Here is a 16,445-nt window from a genome sequence, read left to right on the forward strand (position 1 = left end):
CACGGAGGTGGCCGGGCTGGGGTCCTATCCCCCAGCCTTGCTGGGCAAGGAGCCCCCCTGAGCTGTGCTCCAGCTGGCCAGATGGGGATGCTCTGGTTTGCATCCGCGTTGGATCAGCTGCCTGTAGACACCGTGGTGTCAGCCCATGCAGCCAGAACGTGAAGCCCCTCCTGCACCTCTCCTTGCGGGCTGCCCTTGACCTCACCGTCTCCCAGAGCTCAGCTGGGCCCCATCTTTCTGCTCTTCCTCCCACAGCTATTCCCCGCTGTGCTGCGAGCCATGAAGGGCCGAGCAGCCCGGCACTGCCTGACCCAGGAGCTGAACCTGCACGTGCAGCAGAACCGGGCCGTGCTGGACCACCAGCAGTTTGACTTCGTAGTCCGCATGATGAACTGCTGCTTGCAGGTGGGAGAGGGGCTGGGGGAGCACATCCCTTCAGGAAGGAGAGCGTGTCCTGCTGGGGGAGGCAGCGTTGTGCAGGGCTGGGGGTAGATTGGGGTGTCTTGCAGTGAATCCTCCTGTAAGCTCTGTTCCCTTCCCCAGGACTGCACGGCCATGGACGAGCATGGGATCGCAGCTGCTCTCTTGCCACTGGTCACTGCTTTCTGCCGAGTGAGTACCTGCGGTGCCCTGATGCCTGCTGTAGCCTTGCAGGCTCCGAGCTCCTTGGAGGCCACAGGGGCTGGTAGTGTGAAGGGCCGAGAGCCAGTGCCGCAGCCAGGCTAAAGGCAGATTGTCCCCTCAGTTCCCAGAGCATGGGGTCCTGTCCAGGAGCTCCCAGCCACGCCAGCCCTGCTGTCTGTACCAGTCTCCGGGCCCAGGGTTTCCAAAGTGGCTGGAACATGTTGGGAAGGGTGCTCAGAAACTGGGGATGTTCTCATTATCAGTCAGGCTGGGTTCAGGTCATAGAATCAGCTAGGCTGGAAAAAACTTCAAGATCATCAAGTCCAACTATCAATGTGACATACTGAGGGCCATCGCTATACCGTGTCCCTTAGTGCCACGTCCACAAATCTCTTAAATACCTCCAGGGTTGGAGACCACCACTTCCCTGGGCAGCCTGTCCCAACACTTGATAGATTCTGCCTTCCAAAACCTATCTCTGGCTCGGGGCCCTGTTGGGCCCTGGGTCAGCGCTGAGCAAATCTGAGAAGAGTTTGCAAGGAATGCTTGGAGGAGCTCTGGTACAAGCGTCCCTCCTGCCTGCCCAAGGGCACAGGCGAGAGAAAGGATCAGCTGGGGAGGAGAGGTTGGCACAAAGGCCGTGTCTGCATGCAGCTTCTGTCTTCTGCTTCCTCAGAAACTGGGCCCAGGCATCACGCAGTTTGCCTACAGCTGTGTGCAGGAGCATGTGGTGTGGACCAACATCCAGTTCTGGGAGGCGATGTTCTACTGCGATGTGCAGAACCACATCCGAGCCCTGTACCTGGACAGCAACGAGGAGAACCACACGGAGGAGGTGAGGCGGCGGTGTCGGGGTTCCCGCAGAGCAGCTGCATGGGAGCAGCCCTCCTAGGTCCACAGGCTGATAGGGACGGACGAGGGACTGCAGCCTGCTGTTGGAGACTGCTCTGGGAGCAGCGGGGTGAAGGCTGGCAGGTCTCCTGTCCGTGCAGACCTCTGACACGTCCTTCCACCTCCTTCAGGAGAGCATGGAGGAACCACAGGAAGCCAAGTCTGCCCTCGAGATAGCGTCAGAGCAGCTGAGACTCTGGCCCACCATGAGCCGAGAGAAACAGCAGGAGCTGATCCAGAAGGAGGAGAGCACTGTTTTCAGCCAGGCCATCCACTACGCCAACCGCATGAGCTACCTGCTGCTGCCTCTTGACACCAGCAAGAACCGCCTGCTGCGCAGCTCCGGGCTGGGGGACGTGGAGAGTGTCAGCAACAGCCTCGTCACCAACAGGTACCGTGGGCACAGTACTGAGAGCACACCTTGGTGCGATACCTGGGCATCCGGATCATTCAGCCGCGAGGCAGGATTGCTGCAGGTTGCACTGCCCAGGGCTGTTCCACATCAAGAGTGGAACCCCTGGGTTCATACGAAGAGAGGGATGAAGACTCCTTCGAACTCTGCCTGGCATGGGCAGGGGCCTCCTGCTATAGTTATGGCAGTGGAGGGAGGTACTCTGAGCTAAGTCTTCTCTGCTTCTGTACGGCAGCATCGCTGGCAGCGTGGCTGAGAGCTATGACACAGAGAGTGGATTCGAGGACGCCGAGAGCTCCGATGTGGCCAACTACGTGGTGCGATTCATCAACCGCTTTGTGGACAAAGTCTGCACGGAGAGCGGGGTCACCAATGAGCACCTCAAGGGGCTGCACGTCATGATCCCTGGTAATGTGCCCTGCAGCTCTGCTGGGGGGTGGGCGGCCGTGTGATCCCACTGCAGACCCTTCCTGATCAGCTGGGGGTCTGCTCGCGAGGGGATTCTGAAAGAAGCAGCGAGAAGGGCAAAAGAGGAGCACTCCGTGCTACAGGGCAGGTTGCCTGGGGAGCGTGTAAGATAACGCGTTGCTCATGGTCTCTAACTTCTTGTCCACAGATATTGTGCAGATGCACATAGAGACCCTGGATGCCGTGCACAGGGAGAGCAAGAGGCTTCCTCCCATCCAGAAGGTATTGACCTGGCCCGCTGCAGGGTGGGGGGAAGGTTCTGGTGCTGTGGGGGGCTGTCGAGTCCCTTTCCATGTCTGCATGGCCCTAAACCTCCTATTTTACATCCCCGTAGCCAAAGCTGCTGCGCCCCAACCTGTTGGTGGGTGAGGAGTGCGTGATGGAGGGCTTCCGCGTGTACCTCATGCCCGACGAGCGGGAAGAGGCTGCGGGGGGCAGTATAGGTGGTCCGCCCCTCCTGCCTGCCGAGGGAGCCATCTTCCTCACCACGTACCGCATCATCTTCAAAGGCACTCCCACGGACCCGCTGGGTAAGGCTGCCCGTGCACCACATCCTCCGGCTGGGTGGGTTGGTGGTGCTGGGGGGAGGCGGCCAGGGACGATCCTGAGCAGCGGCTGCAGCTCGCTCGCTGCCGGGGGGGCCACGAGTTTGGTGGGTACGCCCAGTGCTGCACAGGAGGGGTGCCTGCTCTCGCTTTGCGCCCTCTGGAGATGTTACATTACTCGTGCCATCTCCAAAGCTCCGTGGCCTGGCTGTAGAACCTCTGACCTGTTGCTGGCCTTCTGATCCTGTGGGACTGGTGAGAGCTGGTTGGGCAGTGGCTAACGTGTTCCGTATTGTGCCCAGTGGGGGAGCAGGTGGTGATCCGTTCCTTCCCCATCGCCTCGCTGACCAAAGAGAAGAAGATCAATATCCACAGCCAGCAGGATCAGTTCCTCATGGAGGGCCTGCAGCTCCGCTCCTGCACATTCCAGGTGAGGCCGCGGGGGGCTGCGGGCTGCTCCTTGGAGCTGCATCGTCGCAGCTGAGGAGTGCCTTGACGGTGGGACCCAGCAGGGACCTGGCCAGTGCTAGCTTCTTCCCCTGGGACGAGGCACTCGCTGCCCATGCTCACCTGGTTTGGGGGTAGTTTTGCCTGCAGGGGCCAAAGACGGCCTCTGAAGGGGGTGACTGCACCTGGGGGCAGAGCCTGAGGCCCCCTTGCAGAGGAGGGATTGGGCTGTGGTCCCGATACAGGGCCGGTCGCAGTCTGTTTGTAGCTGGAGGCTCCTCTCCAACTGCTTTGGTGGCTGTTGGAGCCCTGGGAAGGCACGTGCCGTGCTTATGCAGTGCTCTCAGAGGTGATCCTGCAAACCTTGTAGCGGGTCCTAGAAGGGGAGGAATCCAGCAGGGAGAGATGTCAGAAGGGGAGTCACTACTGAGCATGGCACGTCTCTGAGACTCGTGGAGACAGAGCAACCTGGGGAGGAGAGCACCATGTAAAGTGTGCTGCCTGCCCCTTCCCGCCTGTCCCCGCACTCTGGGGACATCCCGGGGGCAGCGCACACGTGCAGAGCAGCCCCAGGAGGGCCGTGTATGGCACCAAGTAACTGGCACAGGGGGCAGACGGGGCAGCCCCCCACCTGGCCCGTGCCCATGGTGGCCACTGCTGAGTAGGACCTGAGCTGGGGGAAGGGCCCATGGAGCTCTCCTGCTCTCCCTTGCCCCAGCGGTGCCAAGCACGCGGTGACCCCCCTGAGCCTGCCTTCTGCTTGTCCTCGCAGTTGCTGAAGATTGCCTTCGATGATGAGGTGGCTACGGAGAGTGCCGAGGTCTTCAGGAAGCACCTGCACAAGCTGCGCTACCCCCAGCACGTCCATGGCACCTTCGCCTTCACGGTGGGCCAGTCGCCCAAGCAAGCCATGCAGCCCAAGGCCAAGGAGAAGAACCCCTCGCTCAGGTGCCTGCAGCGTCCCCGGAGCAGGGGGAGCGGTCGTGGGATGCTCCTGGCCCTTGCAGGCGGTGCTGGGGCTCTTCTCTCCCTCCACCAGCCCACCGGCAGAGAGCCGCCAGGCAGGGGGAAACCAGGCACAGGCTCCGGAGCTGGAGCTCGGGGTCCCTGGGCATGCCTTGCTCAGACCTCCCCTGGCACAGGATTCCTGCTCTCTTTGGGTTTTTGCAAGGAGGGGAACGGTCCTTTTTTTGGGGTCCTTTTCCAAGCAGAGACCAGCCAAGCCTGGGAAGCACGCTGACGGCTTCAGTGCTGTTCCCTGCACGGCTGCCCGGGCTGAAGCAGCGCAAGCCCCAAGGAAGCATCTCATGGGAGAAGCTCCGCTGGGCACGAGAGCGTGGTCTCTGCCTTTGCGGAGGATGGGGAGCGCTGCGGGGCAGTGGAAAAGCTCTGTGCTTGGTGCTGGCCCGAGGCCAGACCCTGCTCCTGCGCTCGGTGGCTGCGTTAACCGCTGCTGTAGCTGTGGGGTCTGGTTGCTGCTGTGTTCGTGCTTGGTGTGCCCTGGAGTCTAAGCTGCTCTCCCGTGTGTTTGTGACTCAGCTCCCAGCAGGTGACCGGTATGTTCCAGGGCCTGACAGTGGGGGTCATGTCCCTCGGGCACCTTGGCCATTCAACCACGTAAGATGCCTTCACCCTGTGCGGGAGCTTGCGAGGTGGCATCGGCTCAGGCTGCAGCCTTCACTGCTCCCAGGGCTTCTTCTCACCCTCTCTGCATGCTGCCTGGGCCGGGGGCTTGGCACTTGGGGAATGCCCTTTTCCAGGCTGCCGGAGTGAAGGTTTGGGGTGCGCTCTCACCACAGCCTCAGGCGGCGGGCGGCCGTCCCTGTGCTCCATGGCACTGCGGCGGATCCCCAGGACGTGCTGAGGGAGCTCTGCGTCTTCCTACTAACCTCTAGGGACCACCAGAGCTGCTGGGCCCAGCTCTGCCTGGGCGCAGTCCCAGATCTTGCGAGGTCTGCTTCATCACCACCCCACAAGTCTGCTGCCGGCTGTGCCCCACACTATCTGCAGGTCTTGTTCCTCTGGTTAGGAAGCACTCCTACTTCTAGCCTCCGTACCTGACCACTGGTTCCCAGGACAGTGTTATTTCCCAGTCCTAAGGCTTTTCTTCTCTTAATAACTGTAGGGAGCGGTTAGATTCCCTCTTGGTCTGCTTTGCAAAGCAAAACGAGCCACCTGCTAGTCTCACTTTGGCCCCAGTCCTGACAAGGTGAATTACTAGAGATCTGCGCACCAGCTTGGCTGTTGTTCTGGGCTGGACGTGGCCTGTTCCCTGGCTGATTCCTGCACCTTCTTTACTTGTTCCTCTTTGAGCCCATGGGCTCCCTGAGATGACGATGATGATGATGATAATGTGTGTGAGGTCCTGCACACAAGCAGACCATTCATGCCTTCAAGCGTAGGCTTGCTGGAGCTGTGACCTAAGGAGCCTGTTCTGACCACGCAGCCTAACCATCTGCAGGTTTTTGAAGACTTCCCTTCTGCGCCTTCCCATTCTGCCCTCGGCAGGCAGAGAAGTTCCCCCACGGGCGGCTGGGGGGCTGAGCCCAGCTGCTGTCATTGTCCCTTACACAGCACCGGGCAGCTCGCCCTCAGCAGCTCCCCTCTGCCCCGTGTCTGGGCTGGGTTGGCGGCGTCCCCAGGCGGCCTTCAGCAGCCGTCACCTTGCCCCGGTGGTGAGAAGGAGCCCACCTTGGAGAAATGAGGATTTTTTCATGATGAGGGCAGTGGCACAGGCTGCCCCGAGGAGCTGGGGGTGCCCAGTCCCTGGCAGTGACCAGGGCCAGGCTGGATGGGGTTGGGGGCAGGGATTGGAATGAGGTGGGCTCTGAGGTCCCTTCCCACCCAAACCATTCTGGGATTCCACGATTCTCTAGGGATGCGACAGACCAATGGGTCTGAGGGCTCAGATGTGGAGGTGGTGGCTTCAGAGCCCAGGACATGGCTGGATCCACGCCGGTGGTGCGCCCAGGAGGCTGGGGCGCTGGGGGCTGCTCAGTCTGGGGCTGCTCGCCCAGTGCTGGGCGCTGCAGGTGGCATCCATCCTCTGGTGGCCGTGGCTGCGACCGTGCCTGCCGGCAGTGGTCGGGGTGTGCCGGTGGTCGGGGTGGTCGGGGTGTGCCAGTGGTCGGGGTGCTCCGGTGGTCGGGGTGCTCCGTCTCTGCTTCGCTCTGGGTGTGACGTGGGTGTTGCTCCAGCCTTCGGGGCCTACCCTGGTGGCCGTACGTGTGCTGGAGCGGGTGTCAGCTGGCCCCGGCCTCTTCTTTTGTTCCAGGACGCTCTCCAAAAACCTGGTGAAAAACGCCAAGAAAACAATCGGCCGCCAGTACGTGACACGGAAGAAATACACGCCGCCCGCGTGGGAGCAGCGGAGCAGCCAGCACTTCGCAGAGGACAACGAGGACGAGATCTCAGGTTGGGAGCATCCTGCGCGGGGAGGGAGGCGGCGGGGAGCAGGGGGAGGCTGCAGCAGGAGCTCCCCGGGACAGGGCTCGGCTGTCACCGTGCAGGGAGCAGGCGCGGGAGCTTCCCTGCGCAGAGCGCTGCCCCCGGTCACCTCTGCCTGTCCCCGGCAGCCTGCCAGCTCTCGTCCCCTTGTAGTGACCAGGCAGCGAGCTGAGATATTCCTGCCTTAGAACTGAAAACACCCAGTGAGCCGTGCGGAGGGGAGGGAGTTACTTGGTGGCCTCAGCCTGTCAGGCGAAAATGTGCAGACTTAAGCTGTAGCAAGAAAGGTTGGATTGGATGTGAGACAAACTCGTTTGGGCTGAGAGGAGCAAAGGACCAGGAGTTCCCAGTACTGAAGATCCCAGCCTCCGCCGGGGAGGGCTGTCGGAGGAGGCATGGCTGTGGGATCCGGGGCTCGATGGGAGCAGTATCCACGGGGAGCCTGCTGCATGCGGGGCTGGCCTCTCAGATCGTACGTGGCTGATTTCAGAGCTTTCCTTCTGTTCACTAGGATGCTTTGAATTCTGTTAACCTAACGAGCAAAGGCTCTTGCTTCAAAATCCAGTGCCCAGCCCTTGGGAGGGACCAGAGCTCTTCTGTTTCAGGGGAAGGTGCTGGGGTGCAGCTCCCGTCCCGTCCTGTCTCTGCCAGGTTGGACGATGCCTCCAGCTGCAAGCGGGACACCGCCTCCGCGCCGCAGGCTGACCCAGGTCCCCCTTTGTCTCCGCAGTGTCTGAAGAGATGGACAGAAGCACTTTGACCCCCACCACCACCATCAAACCTTCGGAGAAGATGACCATCAACCACCTGGTGGAGCGAGCCTGCTGCCGCGACTACCAGCGGCTGGGGCTGGGCACGCTCAGCAGCAGCCTCACGCGCTCCAAGAACGAGCCCTTCCGCATCTCCACGGTGAACCGCATGTACGCCATTTGTCGGAGGTGAGCCCAAGTGGCGTGGCGGCGGCGGGGGCAGCCGCCTGGGAAGAGGCCTGCAATGGCAGGAGAGGGCAGCGAGGGTCTTCAGACGCTTGTGGGAGCTGCGGGCGGGCTCGTGCTGCACCTCGCTGCGCCCTGCAGAGCCTCCGCTCTCTCCTGCAGCTACCCCGGGCTGCTCATCGTGCCGCAGAGCATCCAGGACAACACGATCCAGCGCATCTCCCGCTGCTACCGTCAGAACCGCTTCCCCGTGGTGTGCTGGCGCAACTCCCGCACCAAGGCCGTGCTGCTGCGCTCGGGAGGGCTGCACGGCAAGGGCGTCGTGGGCCTCTTCAAGTCCCAGAATGCCCCCACCACAGGTGCTTGTCCCCCTCGCCCCGGGCAGCGCTGTGCTGGAGCGGGCTGCGGCCCCATCCCGTGCCCGGGGCGGAGTGCTGATGCTCTTGGCTCTCTCCTAGGCCCCTCGCAGACAGACTCCACCAGTTTGGAGCAGGAAAAGTATCTGCAGGCAGTGATCAACTCCATGCCTCACTATGCTGATGCCAGTGGGCGCAACACGCTCAGTGGCTTCACCTCGGCACACATGAGCAGCTCAGGTGAGAGGAGCTGGGTCGTGGCGCTGCGGCGCAGTGCTCAGGGGAGGCAGGAGGCTCGCGCCTTACTTGGTGCACGGGGCCCCGCTCGTGGGTCCTGCTGCGTGTCCCAGAGCCTGGACAGCCAGGTGAGCAGCTCTCCCTGGTCTGCCATCTCCATGAAGGCAGCAGAGCCTTCCCGGCGCACTTCCCAGAGCTCCTTGTTCCCACCGGGTCTCCAGGACTGGTGGTGGGGATGGGTTTGGGAAAGGCGGTGTCCCTGCACCTGCAAGCACTGGGAGCTCCCAGCTGGACCCAGGCGCTTGCTGGGAGCCGGGGGTGGGCTGGGAGGGGATGGACCCCATCAGCTGAGACCTCGGCACCAAGCACAGCAGGGGGCAGCCCGCGGGGTCTGTCACGGGAAGCTGCGGTAAGTCTGTCTCGTGCTGTCCGAGCAGCTCCTGCCCGAGCAGAGCTCTCCATTGCTGCCAGCCATGCTCCATTGCCATTCATCGTCTGTCCCTGCCATTCCACCCCGTCATCGCTGCGGAGGTGACCGGGGGCCAAAGGGATGTAGGAGAGCCCAGTTGCTGAAGCCCCCCAGGGCTCGTTCCCTGGTGTGGGACGTGCCCGAAGCTGCTGCAGAAGCAGCACGGTCAGAGGGGCTGGGGGGCGGCGAGGGAGCAGGCACGGTGCTGGGCTCTGCCCGGCTCCACGGCTCTGGGTGGCGCCCCCCAGGGCAGGGCTGGGGCAGAGCGGTGGCACTCGCTGGTGCTGTGGGGTCCAGCCCCTGCTCACGCTGCTGCTGCAGGTGCCTGCGTGCCGTGGCTGCAGCTGGAAGGTGTCTCCTGCATGCTGGCCCCTGGTCCCGGCCCTGGGCTCTCCTGCTTGCCGCTGGTTCCTTCTCGGGCCCCTTCCCTCCCTCTGGAGCAGCCGTGGGGAGGCAGGGCGGGAGGGTCCTGCTGGGGCAGCACAGGGAGGCTCAGAGCTGACGTTTTGTTGGTGCTACAGATTTCTCCGACAAGAGGCAGCCTAAGCTGGGATCGCTCATGAAGCAGGTGATGGGAGGGAAGGACGATGGGCCCGGTACTATTAGCCGTGGAGGTGAGGACGTGCGAGTGAACGCTGCCTCGTGGGGGCCTCGCGAAGGCCCCCGGGCCGGGGCAGCTGGGGTAGAGTAGTTGCTTCCCTCTCGCTTCCCCAGAGCTCTCTGGCATGGGGCAGCCGCAGGGGAGGGAGGGAGGGACCGGCTGCAGGACCCGGAGGCAGCTCCCCGTGCCATCTCCATCCCATTCGTGGCTCCAGTCGCTCCATCCCGACCCCCGGGCGCCGCTGCCCGTCCCTTCCATCCATGTCCACCCAGCGAGAGCGTTGGTCCGGCTCTGCCCGGCGCCTTCGCTGAGGTTGCTTTCGTCCTGTGCTCTCAGGGCTCGGTCACAGAGCCAGGGTCATCACCCTCTCCACCCCCAAGTGCGCATCGGCGAAGGGCCGCGAGGCGCCCCGAGGTACGGTACCGCCGTGCGCCTAACCGCCGCCCGGGTGCTAACCTGACGACTGACCCCACACCCCCACACCCCACACCCCCTTCACACGACTAATGCCCCAGTAACACCACCGCCCGCCCGCTCACGCCTGCGCTCAGCTGAGCACGTCCCTGGTGCGGCCCAGCCGCGGTGCCAGCGGTAAGTCCTGGGTCTGCCCGTGCCGACCCCGCGCCCTCTCCCAGGTTTGCTTTAGGCTCCTCGCACTTCTGCTGGTGCTCGGTGGTGGTGGCGGAGGAGGGGGTCTGGCTTGCAGGGAAGGGGGCGAGTCCTGGCACAGGGGCACGGGGGCAGCCCACGTTGCTCGGGGCTGGGGCTGGGGCTGGTCCCGGCTCACGGCGGGCAGGAGGCCCCACAGCACCCAGCGAGGAGACGGAGCGAAAGCAAACCTGATGCCCAGCACCTTCCCAGCATGTGCTCCAAGGGCGCTGCCCTGCGGGTGGCAGCAGCTCGGCTCCCACGGAGAGCTGCTCGCCCTGCGCCAGCCCGTCGGGGTCGGGGTGAGCGCAGCGGCCGTCCCGGCCTCGGGGCCCCTTGGTGACCGCGGCCGTCTTGCAGGCAAGTGGGGCAGCATCCGCGCCAGCGGGCGCATGAGCAGCTACGCCCTGAACGTGGAGATCGGGTCGCGCCTGGCTGGGAAGGACCTGCTGAGCGCCCAGCACAACGGCACCCCCGCCGAGGCCAGCTTCCTGCGCCAGCACCGCGCCTCGCTCTACATCATCGGGGACAAGTCGCAGCTGAAGGTAGCTGAAGGGGACGAGGTGGCGGTGGGGCTGCGCACGGCCTCGCACGGTGCTGATGCTCTCCTGCCGCAGGGCGTGAAACCGGACCCGCTGCAGCACTGGGAGGTGGTGCCCATCGAAGTGTTCGACGTGCGGCAGGTGAAAGCCAGCTTCAAGAAGCTGATGAAGGCCTGTGTGCCCGGCTGCCCCTCCGGCGACTCCCCCGTCACCTATCTGCGGTCCCTGGAGGAGTCCGAGTGGCTCTCCCAGGTCAGTGGTTCCCTGGAGGCTGCAGGGGCCCCAATCCATCGCCATGGCACTGTCGGATCGTGTCAGGGATGTGTTTGTCCCTTCTGGTGAAGCAGAGGCTGAAGGGGGGGGGTCTAGGTGCTCTGTCCCGAGTGCCGCTTGACGCAGAGTGGGGACACTAAGCAAACAAGGCTGGGCTGAGAGGAACAAGGATGAAAGAGCCCAGACAACGTGCTGGTTGCTGGCTCTGGATATGAGCGCTGCGAGCATCTGGGGCAGCTGCCGGCTGGAGAAGCAGGACAGGACCTGCAGCACAGCAGCATACAGGGCAGCACCCGCAGGACCCAGGGGGACCCAGGGTCTGCTTCTCTGTAGGATGGGTTTTGTCTGCAGAGCTGCCGTGGACCCAGACCCTGGCTGCTGGAGGGAGCACAGCACCCACGGCCGTGCTGCTGTGGTGGTTCTGCCCCTCTGCCTTTGCTGTTCAGGCTCGCAGTGCCTGAGCACTGGAGTCGTGTCTTGGCCCTGCAGAGCCCTTGTGCTCTGCTCCATTTGGCTCAGCTGTTTCCAGAAGAAGGGGTCGCTTTGCCCCACGACAGCAAGTGAGTTTCCTGCTCCCTAGTAAGTCTTGATCCTTACGTTGGCAGATCCATAAGATCCTGCAGATTTCAGTGTTGGTGGTGGAGCTGCTGGACACGGGCTCCTCTGTGCTCGTCAGCCTGGAGGACGGCTGGGACATCACCACGCAGGTAGGAGCCCTCAGCTGCCCAGCGCGACGGCTGCCGCTGACCTTGTCCCCACGAGCATCTCGAGCCCCCCTGTCCTTGCAGGTTGTTTCCTTGGTGCAGCTGCTCTCGGACCCCTACTACCGGACGATGGAGGGCTTCCGCCTGCTCGTGGAGAAGGAGTGGCTGTCCTTCGGGCACCGCTTCAGCCACCGCGGGGCCCAGACCCTGGCTAGCCAGAGCAGCGGCTTTGCGCCCATCTTCCTGCAGTTCCTGGACTGCGTGCATCAGGTGAGGTCCTCGTGCGGGCTGCTGGCCCTGCCGCCAGCCGCGGAGATCCCTGCCACCAGTGGGGGCTGCCCGAGCACCGGTGCCAGCCCGCGGTTTGGGCAGCGACTGCCAGCGTAGGTGGGTGCTGGGAGGCCTCACCTCGCTCTTCCTCGCAGATCCACCTGCAGTTCCCCATGGAGTTTGAGTTCAGCCAGTACTACCTGAAGTTCCTCAGCTACCACTACATTTCCAATCGTTTCCGGACATTCCTGCTGGACTCGGACTACGAGCGCATCGAGCTGGGTGAGGGCAGCGTGCGGGGTGCGCAGGGGGTGGTAGCTCAGTGACTTGCCCCAAATAACGCCCTCCCTGCCCTCCTCTCCACAGGCCTCCTTTACGAGGAGAAGGGTGAGCGGAAAAGCCAGCAGGTCTACAAGTCAATTTGGGATTACATCGACCGGCTGAACAAGAAGGCTCCTGTCTTCTTCAACTACATGTATGCCCCCGAGGATGGGGAGGTGAGAGCTCTGCTGCTGCTCTGGATCCACCTGCTCCAGCACCTCAGGACCCCGCACTCTGCAGGGGCTCAGGGATTTCTGGGGGTAATGCAAGGAACCTCGAGCAGAGGAGAGATCCTGAGCTGGAGCTGTCAGGGTCTCCTTATGGGCTCTTCACCACCACAAGCTGGAAATACCCTTCCACTGGGAGAGCTCGGCTTCTGGCGCATGGCCCCAGCACGGTGGCAGCGATGGGAGATGCGCTGTGCATGCGAGCCCAGTCTGGGGCTGGGCTGCTCAGAGCCTGCGTTTGGTCTGGGCCCTGTCCTGGCAGCAGCTCTGGTGTCGCCGGGCCAGCATTGCCCTCCGCTGACCAGCCTGCAGCCTCTTGGTACCAGCCAGAAAGCATCACCATGGGGAAAGCTCTTTGTGAAGGGACTGGTTTCCAGTCTGGACAGAGAAAACCAGTACAACACAGGCTTGTCTGTGACCCTGCAGCATGGCCAGGTCTGCCTGGATGCCGCCAGCTCTTCTGAGCATAACCCTGGCTCTTCCCTAGGTGCTAAGGCCGTACAGCAACATTTCCAACCTGAAGGTGTGGGACTACTACACGGAGGAGACGCTGTCGGAGGGCCCCTCCTATGACTGGGAGCTGGTGCAGGGGCAGCCGGAGCACGTGGAGGAGGCAGACCGGCAGGACACCAGCGCCCCGCAGACGAAGCGCAAGATCATCTGGCCCTGCTACGACAACCGCAGCCGCGTGGAGCCCGACGCCATCTCCAAGCTGCTGGAGGTGAGTTTGGGCTTGGATGGTGTCCAGAGGTGGTGCAGTGCCCCATGCACAGCGCTCTGCAGCCCCCCGGGACACAGACAGCTTGGGCTGATGCCTGACTCTTCCCTGCAGGAGCTGCACAACCTGGAGATGGAGCTGGGGCAGGTTCCAGAGCGCTGGAAGGACACGTGGGACAAGATCAAAGCTTCCCAGCGCACCGAGGCCCGGCAGGAGGGCAGCCGGGTAGGGCTGTGATGGGGCTGAAGGGAGGACTTGGTTCTGCTGAGGGTGCCCAGCGAGGCTGGTGTTAGCTTCTGCAGCCCGGGGCTGAGGAGGGGAGCTGGTGCTTGGTGTGCCCGAGGAGCCCTCCACCCTCACACGGTGCCCTCTGCCTCCCGCAGACCCCCAGCTCCCTGCTGATGTCCTCCGGCCTCTCCCACCACCGCCGCTCGCTGGGCGTGTACCTGCAGGAGAGTGGCGTGGGCTCGACGCTCAACCTCAGCCTTGACAGCGACACCAGCAGCACCTCCACCCCGTCCAGCGGGAAGCAGGGCGGCCGGAAGAGCACCAGCACGCTCTACAGCCAGTTCCAGATGTCGGAGAGCGAGAACAGGCAGGCGGGGAGGGGAGAGGGGTGGGGGACAGGGGTGGGGGGCCCTTCCCAGAGAGGTGGCACCTGGGTTCTGCAGCGCAGGGACCTCGGTGGTCCCCGCTGATGTCAGGCTGCCACTGGCTGAACTGCACTTGGGCCCCTCTCTGCTTTCGCCCACGGGGTGCAGCGAGGCACTGACGCACTGCCTGGCCCCCGCAGGTCCTATGAGGGGACCCTGTACAAGAAAGGAGCCTTCATGAAACCCTGGAAGCCTCGCTGGTTTGTGCTGGATAAAACCAAGCATCAGGTACTGAGGGGCTGGGCAGGGTGAGGGATGGGTGTCCGGGGTCCTTCCCTCCCTCCCCGCGTGCTGAGCTGCGTGCGGGACCTCTCCCCGCAGCTGCGGTACTACGACAGCCGGATGGACACGGAGTGCAAAGGCGTCATTGACCTGGCCGAGGTGGAGTCCATCACCCCTGGCACCCCCACCATGGGGGCCCCCAAGACGGTGGACGAGAAAGCCTTCTTCGATGTGAGTGGGGCGCTGAGCCTGCGCTGCATGGAAAGGAGCTCGGCAGCCCGCGGCCCCTGCCCCTCGCTGGGCTCCTGGGGGCCACGGCGCTGCTGGCTCACCCGGAGCAGCCGCCCGGCCCCGCTCACCTTCTCTCTCCTCCCCTGCAGCTGAAGACGACAAAACGAGTTTACAATTTCTGCGCCCAGGATGTGCAGCTAGCCCAGCAGTGGATCGACCGCATCCAGAGCTGCTTGTCGGACGCGTGAGCCTGGCTCAGAGGAGCCTCTATTCCAGGCACAGAGTCTCCCGCGCCCCAGCACGTGGAGCAGAGGCAGTGCCCAGGCTCGGCGCTGAGCCGGGGCTGTGACTGACTGGCGAGGAGATGGACCCTTCCCTGCTGTGGGTGTGCTGTACCGGAGTGCCCACAGCCGCCCATGCTCCCGCAGGTGGTGGTGGGGGCAGGATCAGCGTGTTACACTATGGTAGGACTGTGTAGTGGAGGAATTCGTCGCATTGAAGCAGGCTGGGGTGCAGGCGGGAGCCTGTCCTGCTCTGCTCCTCCGTCCTGTCTGAGCCCTGTAATTACCCTGTGTCCTCTGTGCACCTCTGGGCCAGGCGGCCTCACTCCAGCTCTGCTGCAGCAGGGATGGTGTTGGCTGGCTGGAGAGGGTGCCCCCTGCCACTGCCCCGTGCTGCTAGAGAAAGCAGGAGCTGCCTGGCTCCCTCATCCTCCCCACGGCTTGCATATCTGCCCGAGCATCCAGGGGGCAGGGCCTGCTCCCTCCTCACCTGGTGCTGCTGCCCCCAGTGCAGTCGCTGGCCCAAGTGTGGCCCAGGCTTAGCTCCTGCTTTGCTGGAGCCGGGGATCTGCAGCTCAGGGTGCCTGTGGGTGCAGAGGGTGCTGGCCTGAGCCCTGGGACCATCCTGCCCTGGCCCTCTGGCAGCAGCGGGCAGCGCTCCCAAGCCCTTGAGCTCTCATAGACTTGCACAGGAACAAACGAGCACAGCTGCTGCCTGCCCAGGGCTGCTCACAGTGTTGTAGCTGTAGGCACCAGGTGCGTGTACAGGAGGGGGCACGGATGTGGCTGGTGCCTGTTCAGGCTGTGACCAACGGGCTCCCTGCCCTGGCTGGGTGCAGCCTCTACCTCCTTGCTCAGGCTTGCTGGCGGGGGTGCGTTCCCCATGGGAGGTGCCAAATGCTGCAGCCTCGGTGCCCTGGCCCAGGCTGGGGAGTGCCCCCTGTCCCTGCAGGTCCCTTCCCAGATGGGGACCACCCAGCCCCAGGGACAAGGGGTCCTGCTCGGCTGCAGCCCAGGGTCCCCAGGGGTTTGATGCCAGGTGATGACGCCAGGGCCAGGATGCGATGGGCGCTGTCGAGTGCCACGCTCTGCTCTGGTCTCTGCTCTGGTCACCCCGTGCATCCTGCGGGAAGGAGCGGGCAGCACCTCGGCGGGCACCGTGCGGGGCACTGCGCTGTGCTGCCTGCTTCTCCCCACCTCCGGGGCTCTTCCCCTCCCCAAGCCCCTGTGCTTGTGCTCAGGCTGGGCCCCTGCCAGCGCTGCCAGGCCGAGCCCGCCAGTGGAGGGGTCTTATCCCCACAGGAGGGCAGGTTTGCCCCCCAGCACTGCTGGGGGCTGCGCGTCCCCCCCGCTGCCGCCTCCCTGCTTATTGCTGTCACAGTGTCAGTGCAAAGGGGGAATCTCGGTACAGAATCAGATCCTGCAGCACCTCATCCCCTGCACTGGTGTTACTGCGGGTGGGTTTGGCCCCGCTCATCGCAAGGTCGCTTCCTGGGCAGGTGGAGGACGCGCAGGACGTGCGGCTGTCCGTCCGTCCACGGGATGGGAACCGGCCCCCGCGGCCCTCCCAGCTCCGCGAAGCAACCGTGACCAGGGCCCGACCCACCACGCCTCTCCTGCAAGCTCAGCCAGCTCTCCTACCTGTCTTGTTTTTAAAGGAGTTCCTTGTTTTATTTCAGTGCAGAGGTCTTTGTACAGTCTTAATCCCCAGGTTCCCCTCTTTGTTTTATTGTACAATAATGGCTGTGGCAGGTAGCTGGTGTAACATGGAGGTTTTGTAACTTACCTGAGCAGTTGTAGATTATTGAAGTTTCTGTACATTGTGTCAAACATACAGAGTCCTTGTATTGTATTGTGCCTAGAGGAAAAAGGTTATTATATAAAAGAGAAGACTAACTGAATTTAATAAAAAAATTAATATGA

General features: G+C 63.3%; 1 protein-coding gene across 15 annotated transcripts in view; it reads left to right on the forward strand.

Annotated features, from left to right (window-relative positions):
* The window catches only part of SBF1 (SET binding factor 1), a 73,658-nt gene extending 57,213 nt beyond the window's left edge, over nt 1–16,445 (forward strand). For 3 of the 15 annotated variants that reach the window (XM_040544880.1, XM_040544870.1, XM_040544887.1), the window contains 28 exons: nt 256–405; nt 544–612; nt 1,301–1,459; nt 1,647–1,906; nt 2,163–2,335; nt 2,544–2,617; nt 2,730–2,925; nt 3,243–3,370; nt 4,160–4,335; nt 4,927–5,004; nt 6,662–6,801; nt 7,565–7,772; nt 7,932–8,128; nt 8,228–8,365; nt 9,353–9,445; nt 9,769–9,846; nt 10,441–10,625; nt 10,698–10,874; nt 11,501–11,602; nt 11,684–11,869; nt 12,025–12,151; nt 12,236–12,366; nt 12,905–13,138; nt 13,250–13,360; nt 13,519–13,730; nt 13,929–14,016; nt 14,110–14,241; nt 14,391–16,445. In XM_040544880.1, coding sequence (XP_040400814.1) covers nt 256–405; nt 544–612; nt 1,301–1,459; nt 1,647–1,906; nt 2,163–2,335; nt 2,544–2,617; nt 2,730–2,925; nt 3,243–3,370; nt 4,160–4,335; nt 4,927–5,004; nt 6,662–6,801; nt 7,565–7,772; nt 7,932–8,128; nt 8,228–8,365; nt 9,353–9,445; nt 9,769–9,846; nt 10,441–10,625; nt 10,698–10,874; nt 11,501–11,602; nt 11,684–11,869; nt 12,025–12,151; nt 12,236–12,366; nt 12,905–13,138; nt 13,250–13,360; nt 13,519–13,730; nt 13,929–14,016; nt 14,110–14,241; nt 14,391–14,489 — 4,101 coding nt within the window. In that variant the 3' untranslated portion in view covers nt 14,490–16,445. Of the gene's footprint in view, nt 1–255; nt 406–543; nt 613–1,300; nt 1,460–1,646; nt 1,907–2,162; nt 2,336–2,543; nt 2,618–2,729; nt 2,926–3,242; nt 3,371–4,159; nt 4,336–4,926; nt 5,005–6,661; nt 6,802–7,564; nt 7,773–7,931; nt 8,129–8,227; nt 8,366–9,352; nt 9,446–9,768; nt 9,847–10,440; nt 10,626–10,697; nt 10,875–11,500; nt 11,870–12,024; nt 12,152–12,235; nt 12,367–12,904; nt 13,139–13,249; nt 13,361–13,518; nt 13,731–13,928; nt 14,017–14,109; nt 14,242–14,390 lie in introns of all 15 variants that reach the window. The other 12 variants (XM_040544891.1, XM_040544919.1, XM_040544927.1 and 9 more) reach the window with 8 other exon arrangements.

Source organism: Cygnus olor, chromosome 1 (assembly GCF_009769625.2).
Source record: "Cygnus olor isolate bCygOlo1 chromosome 1, bCygOlo1.pri.v2, whole genome shotgun sequence".
Lineage (NCBI taxonomy): Eukaryota > Metazoa > Chordata > Aves > Anseriformes > Anatidae > Cygnus > Cygnus olor.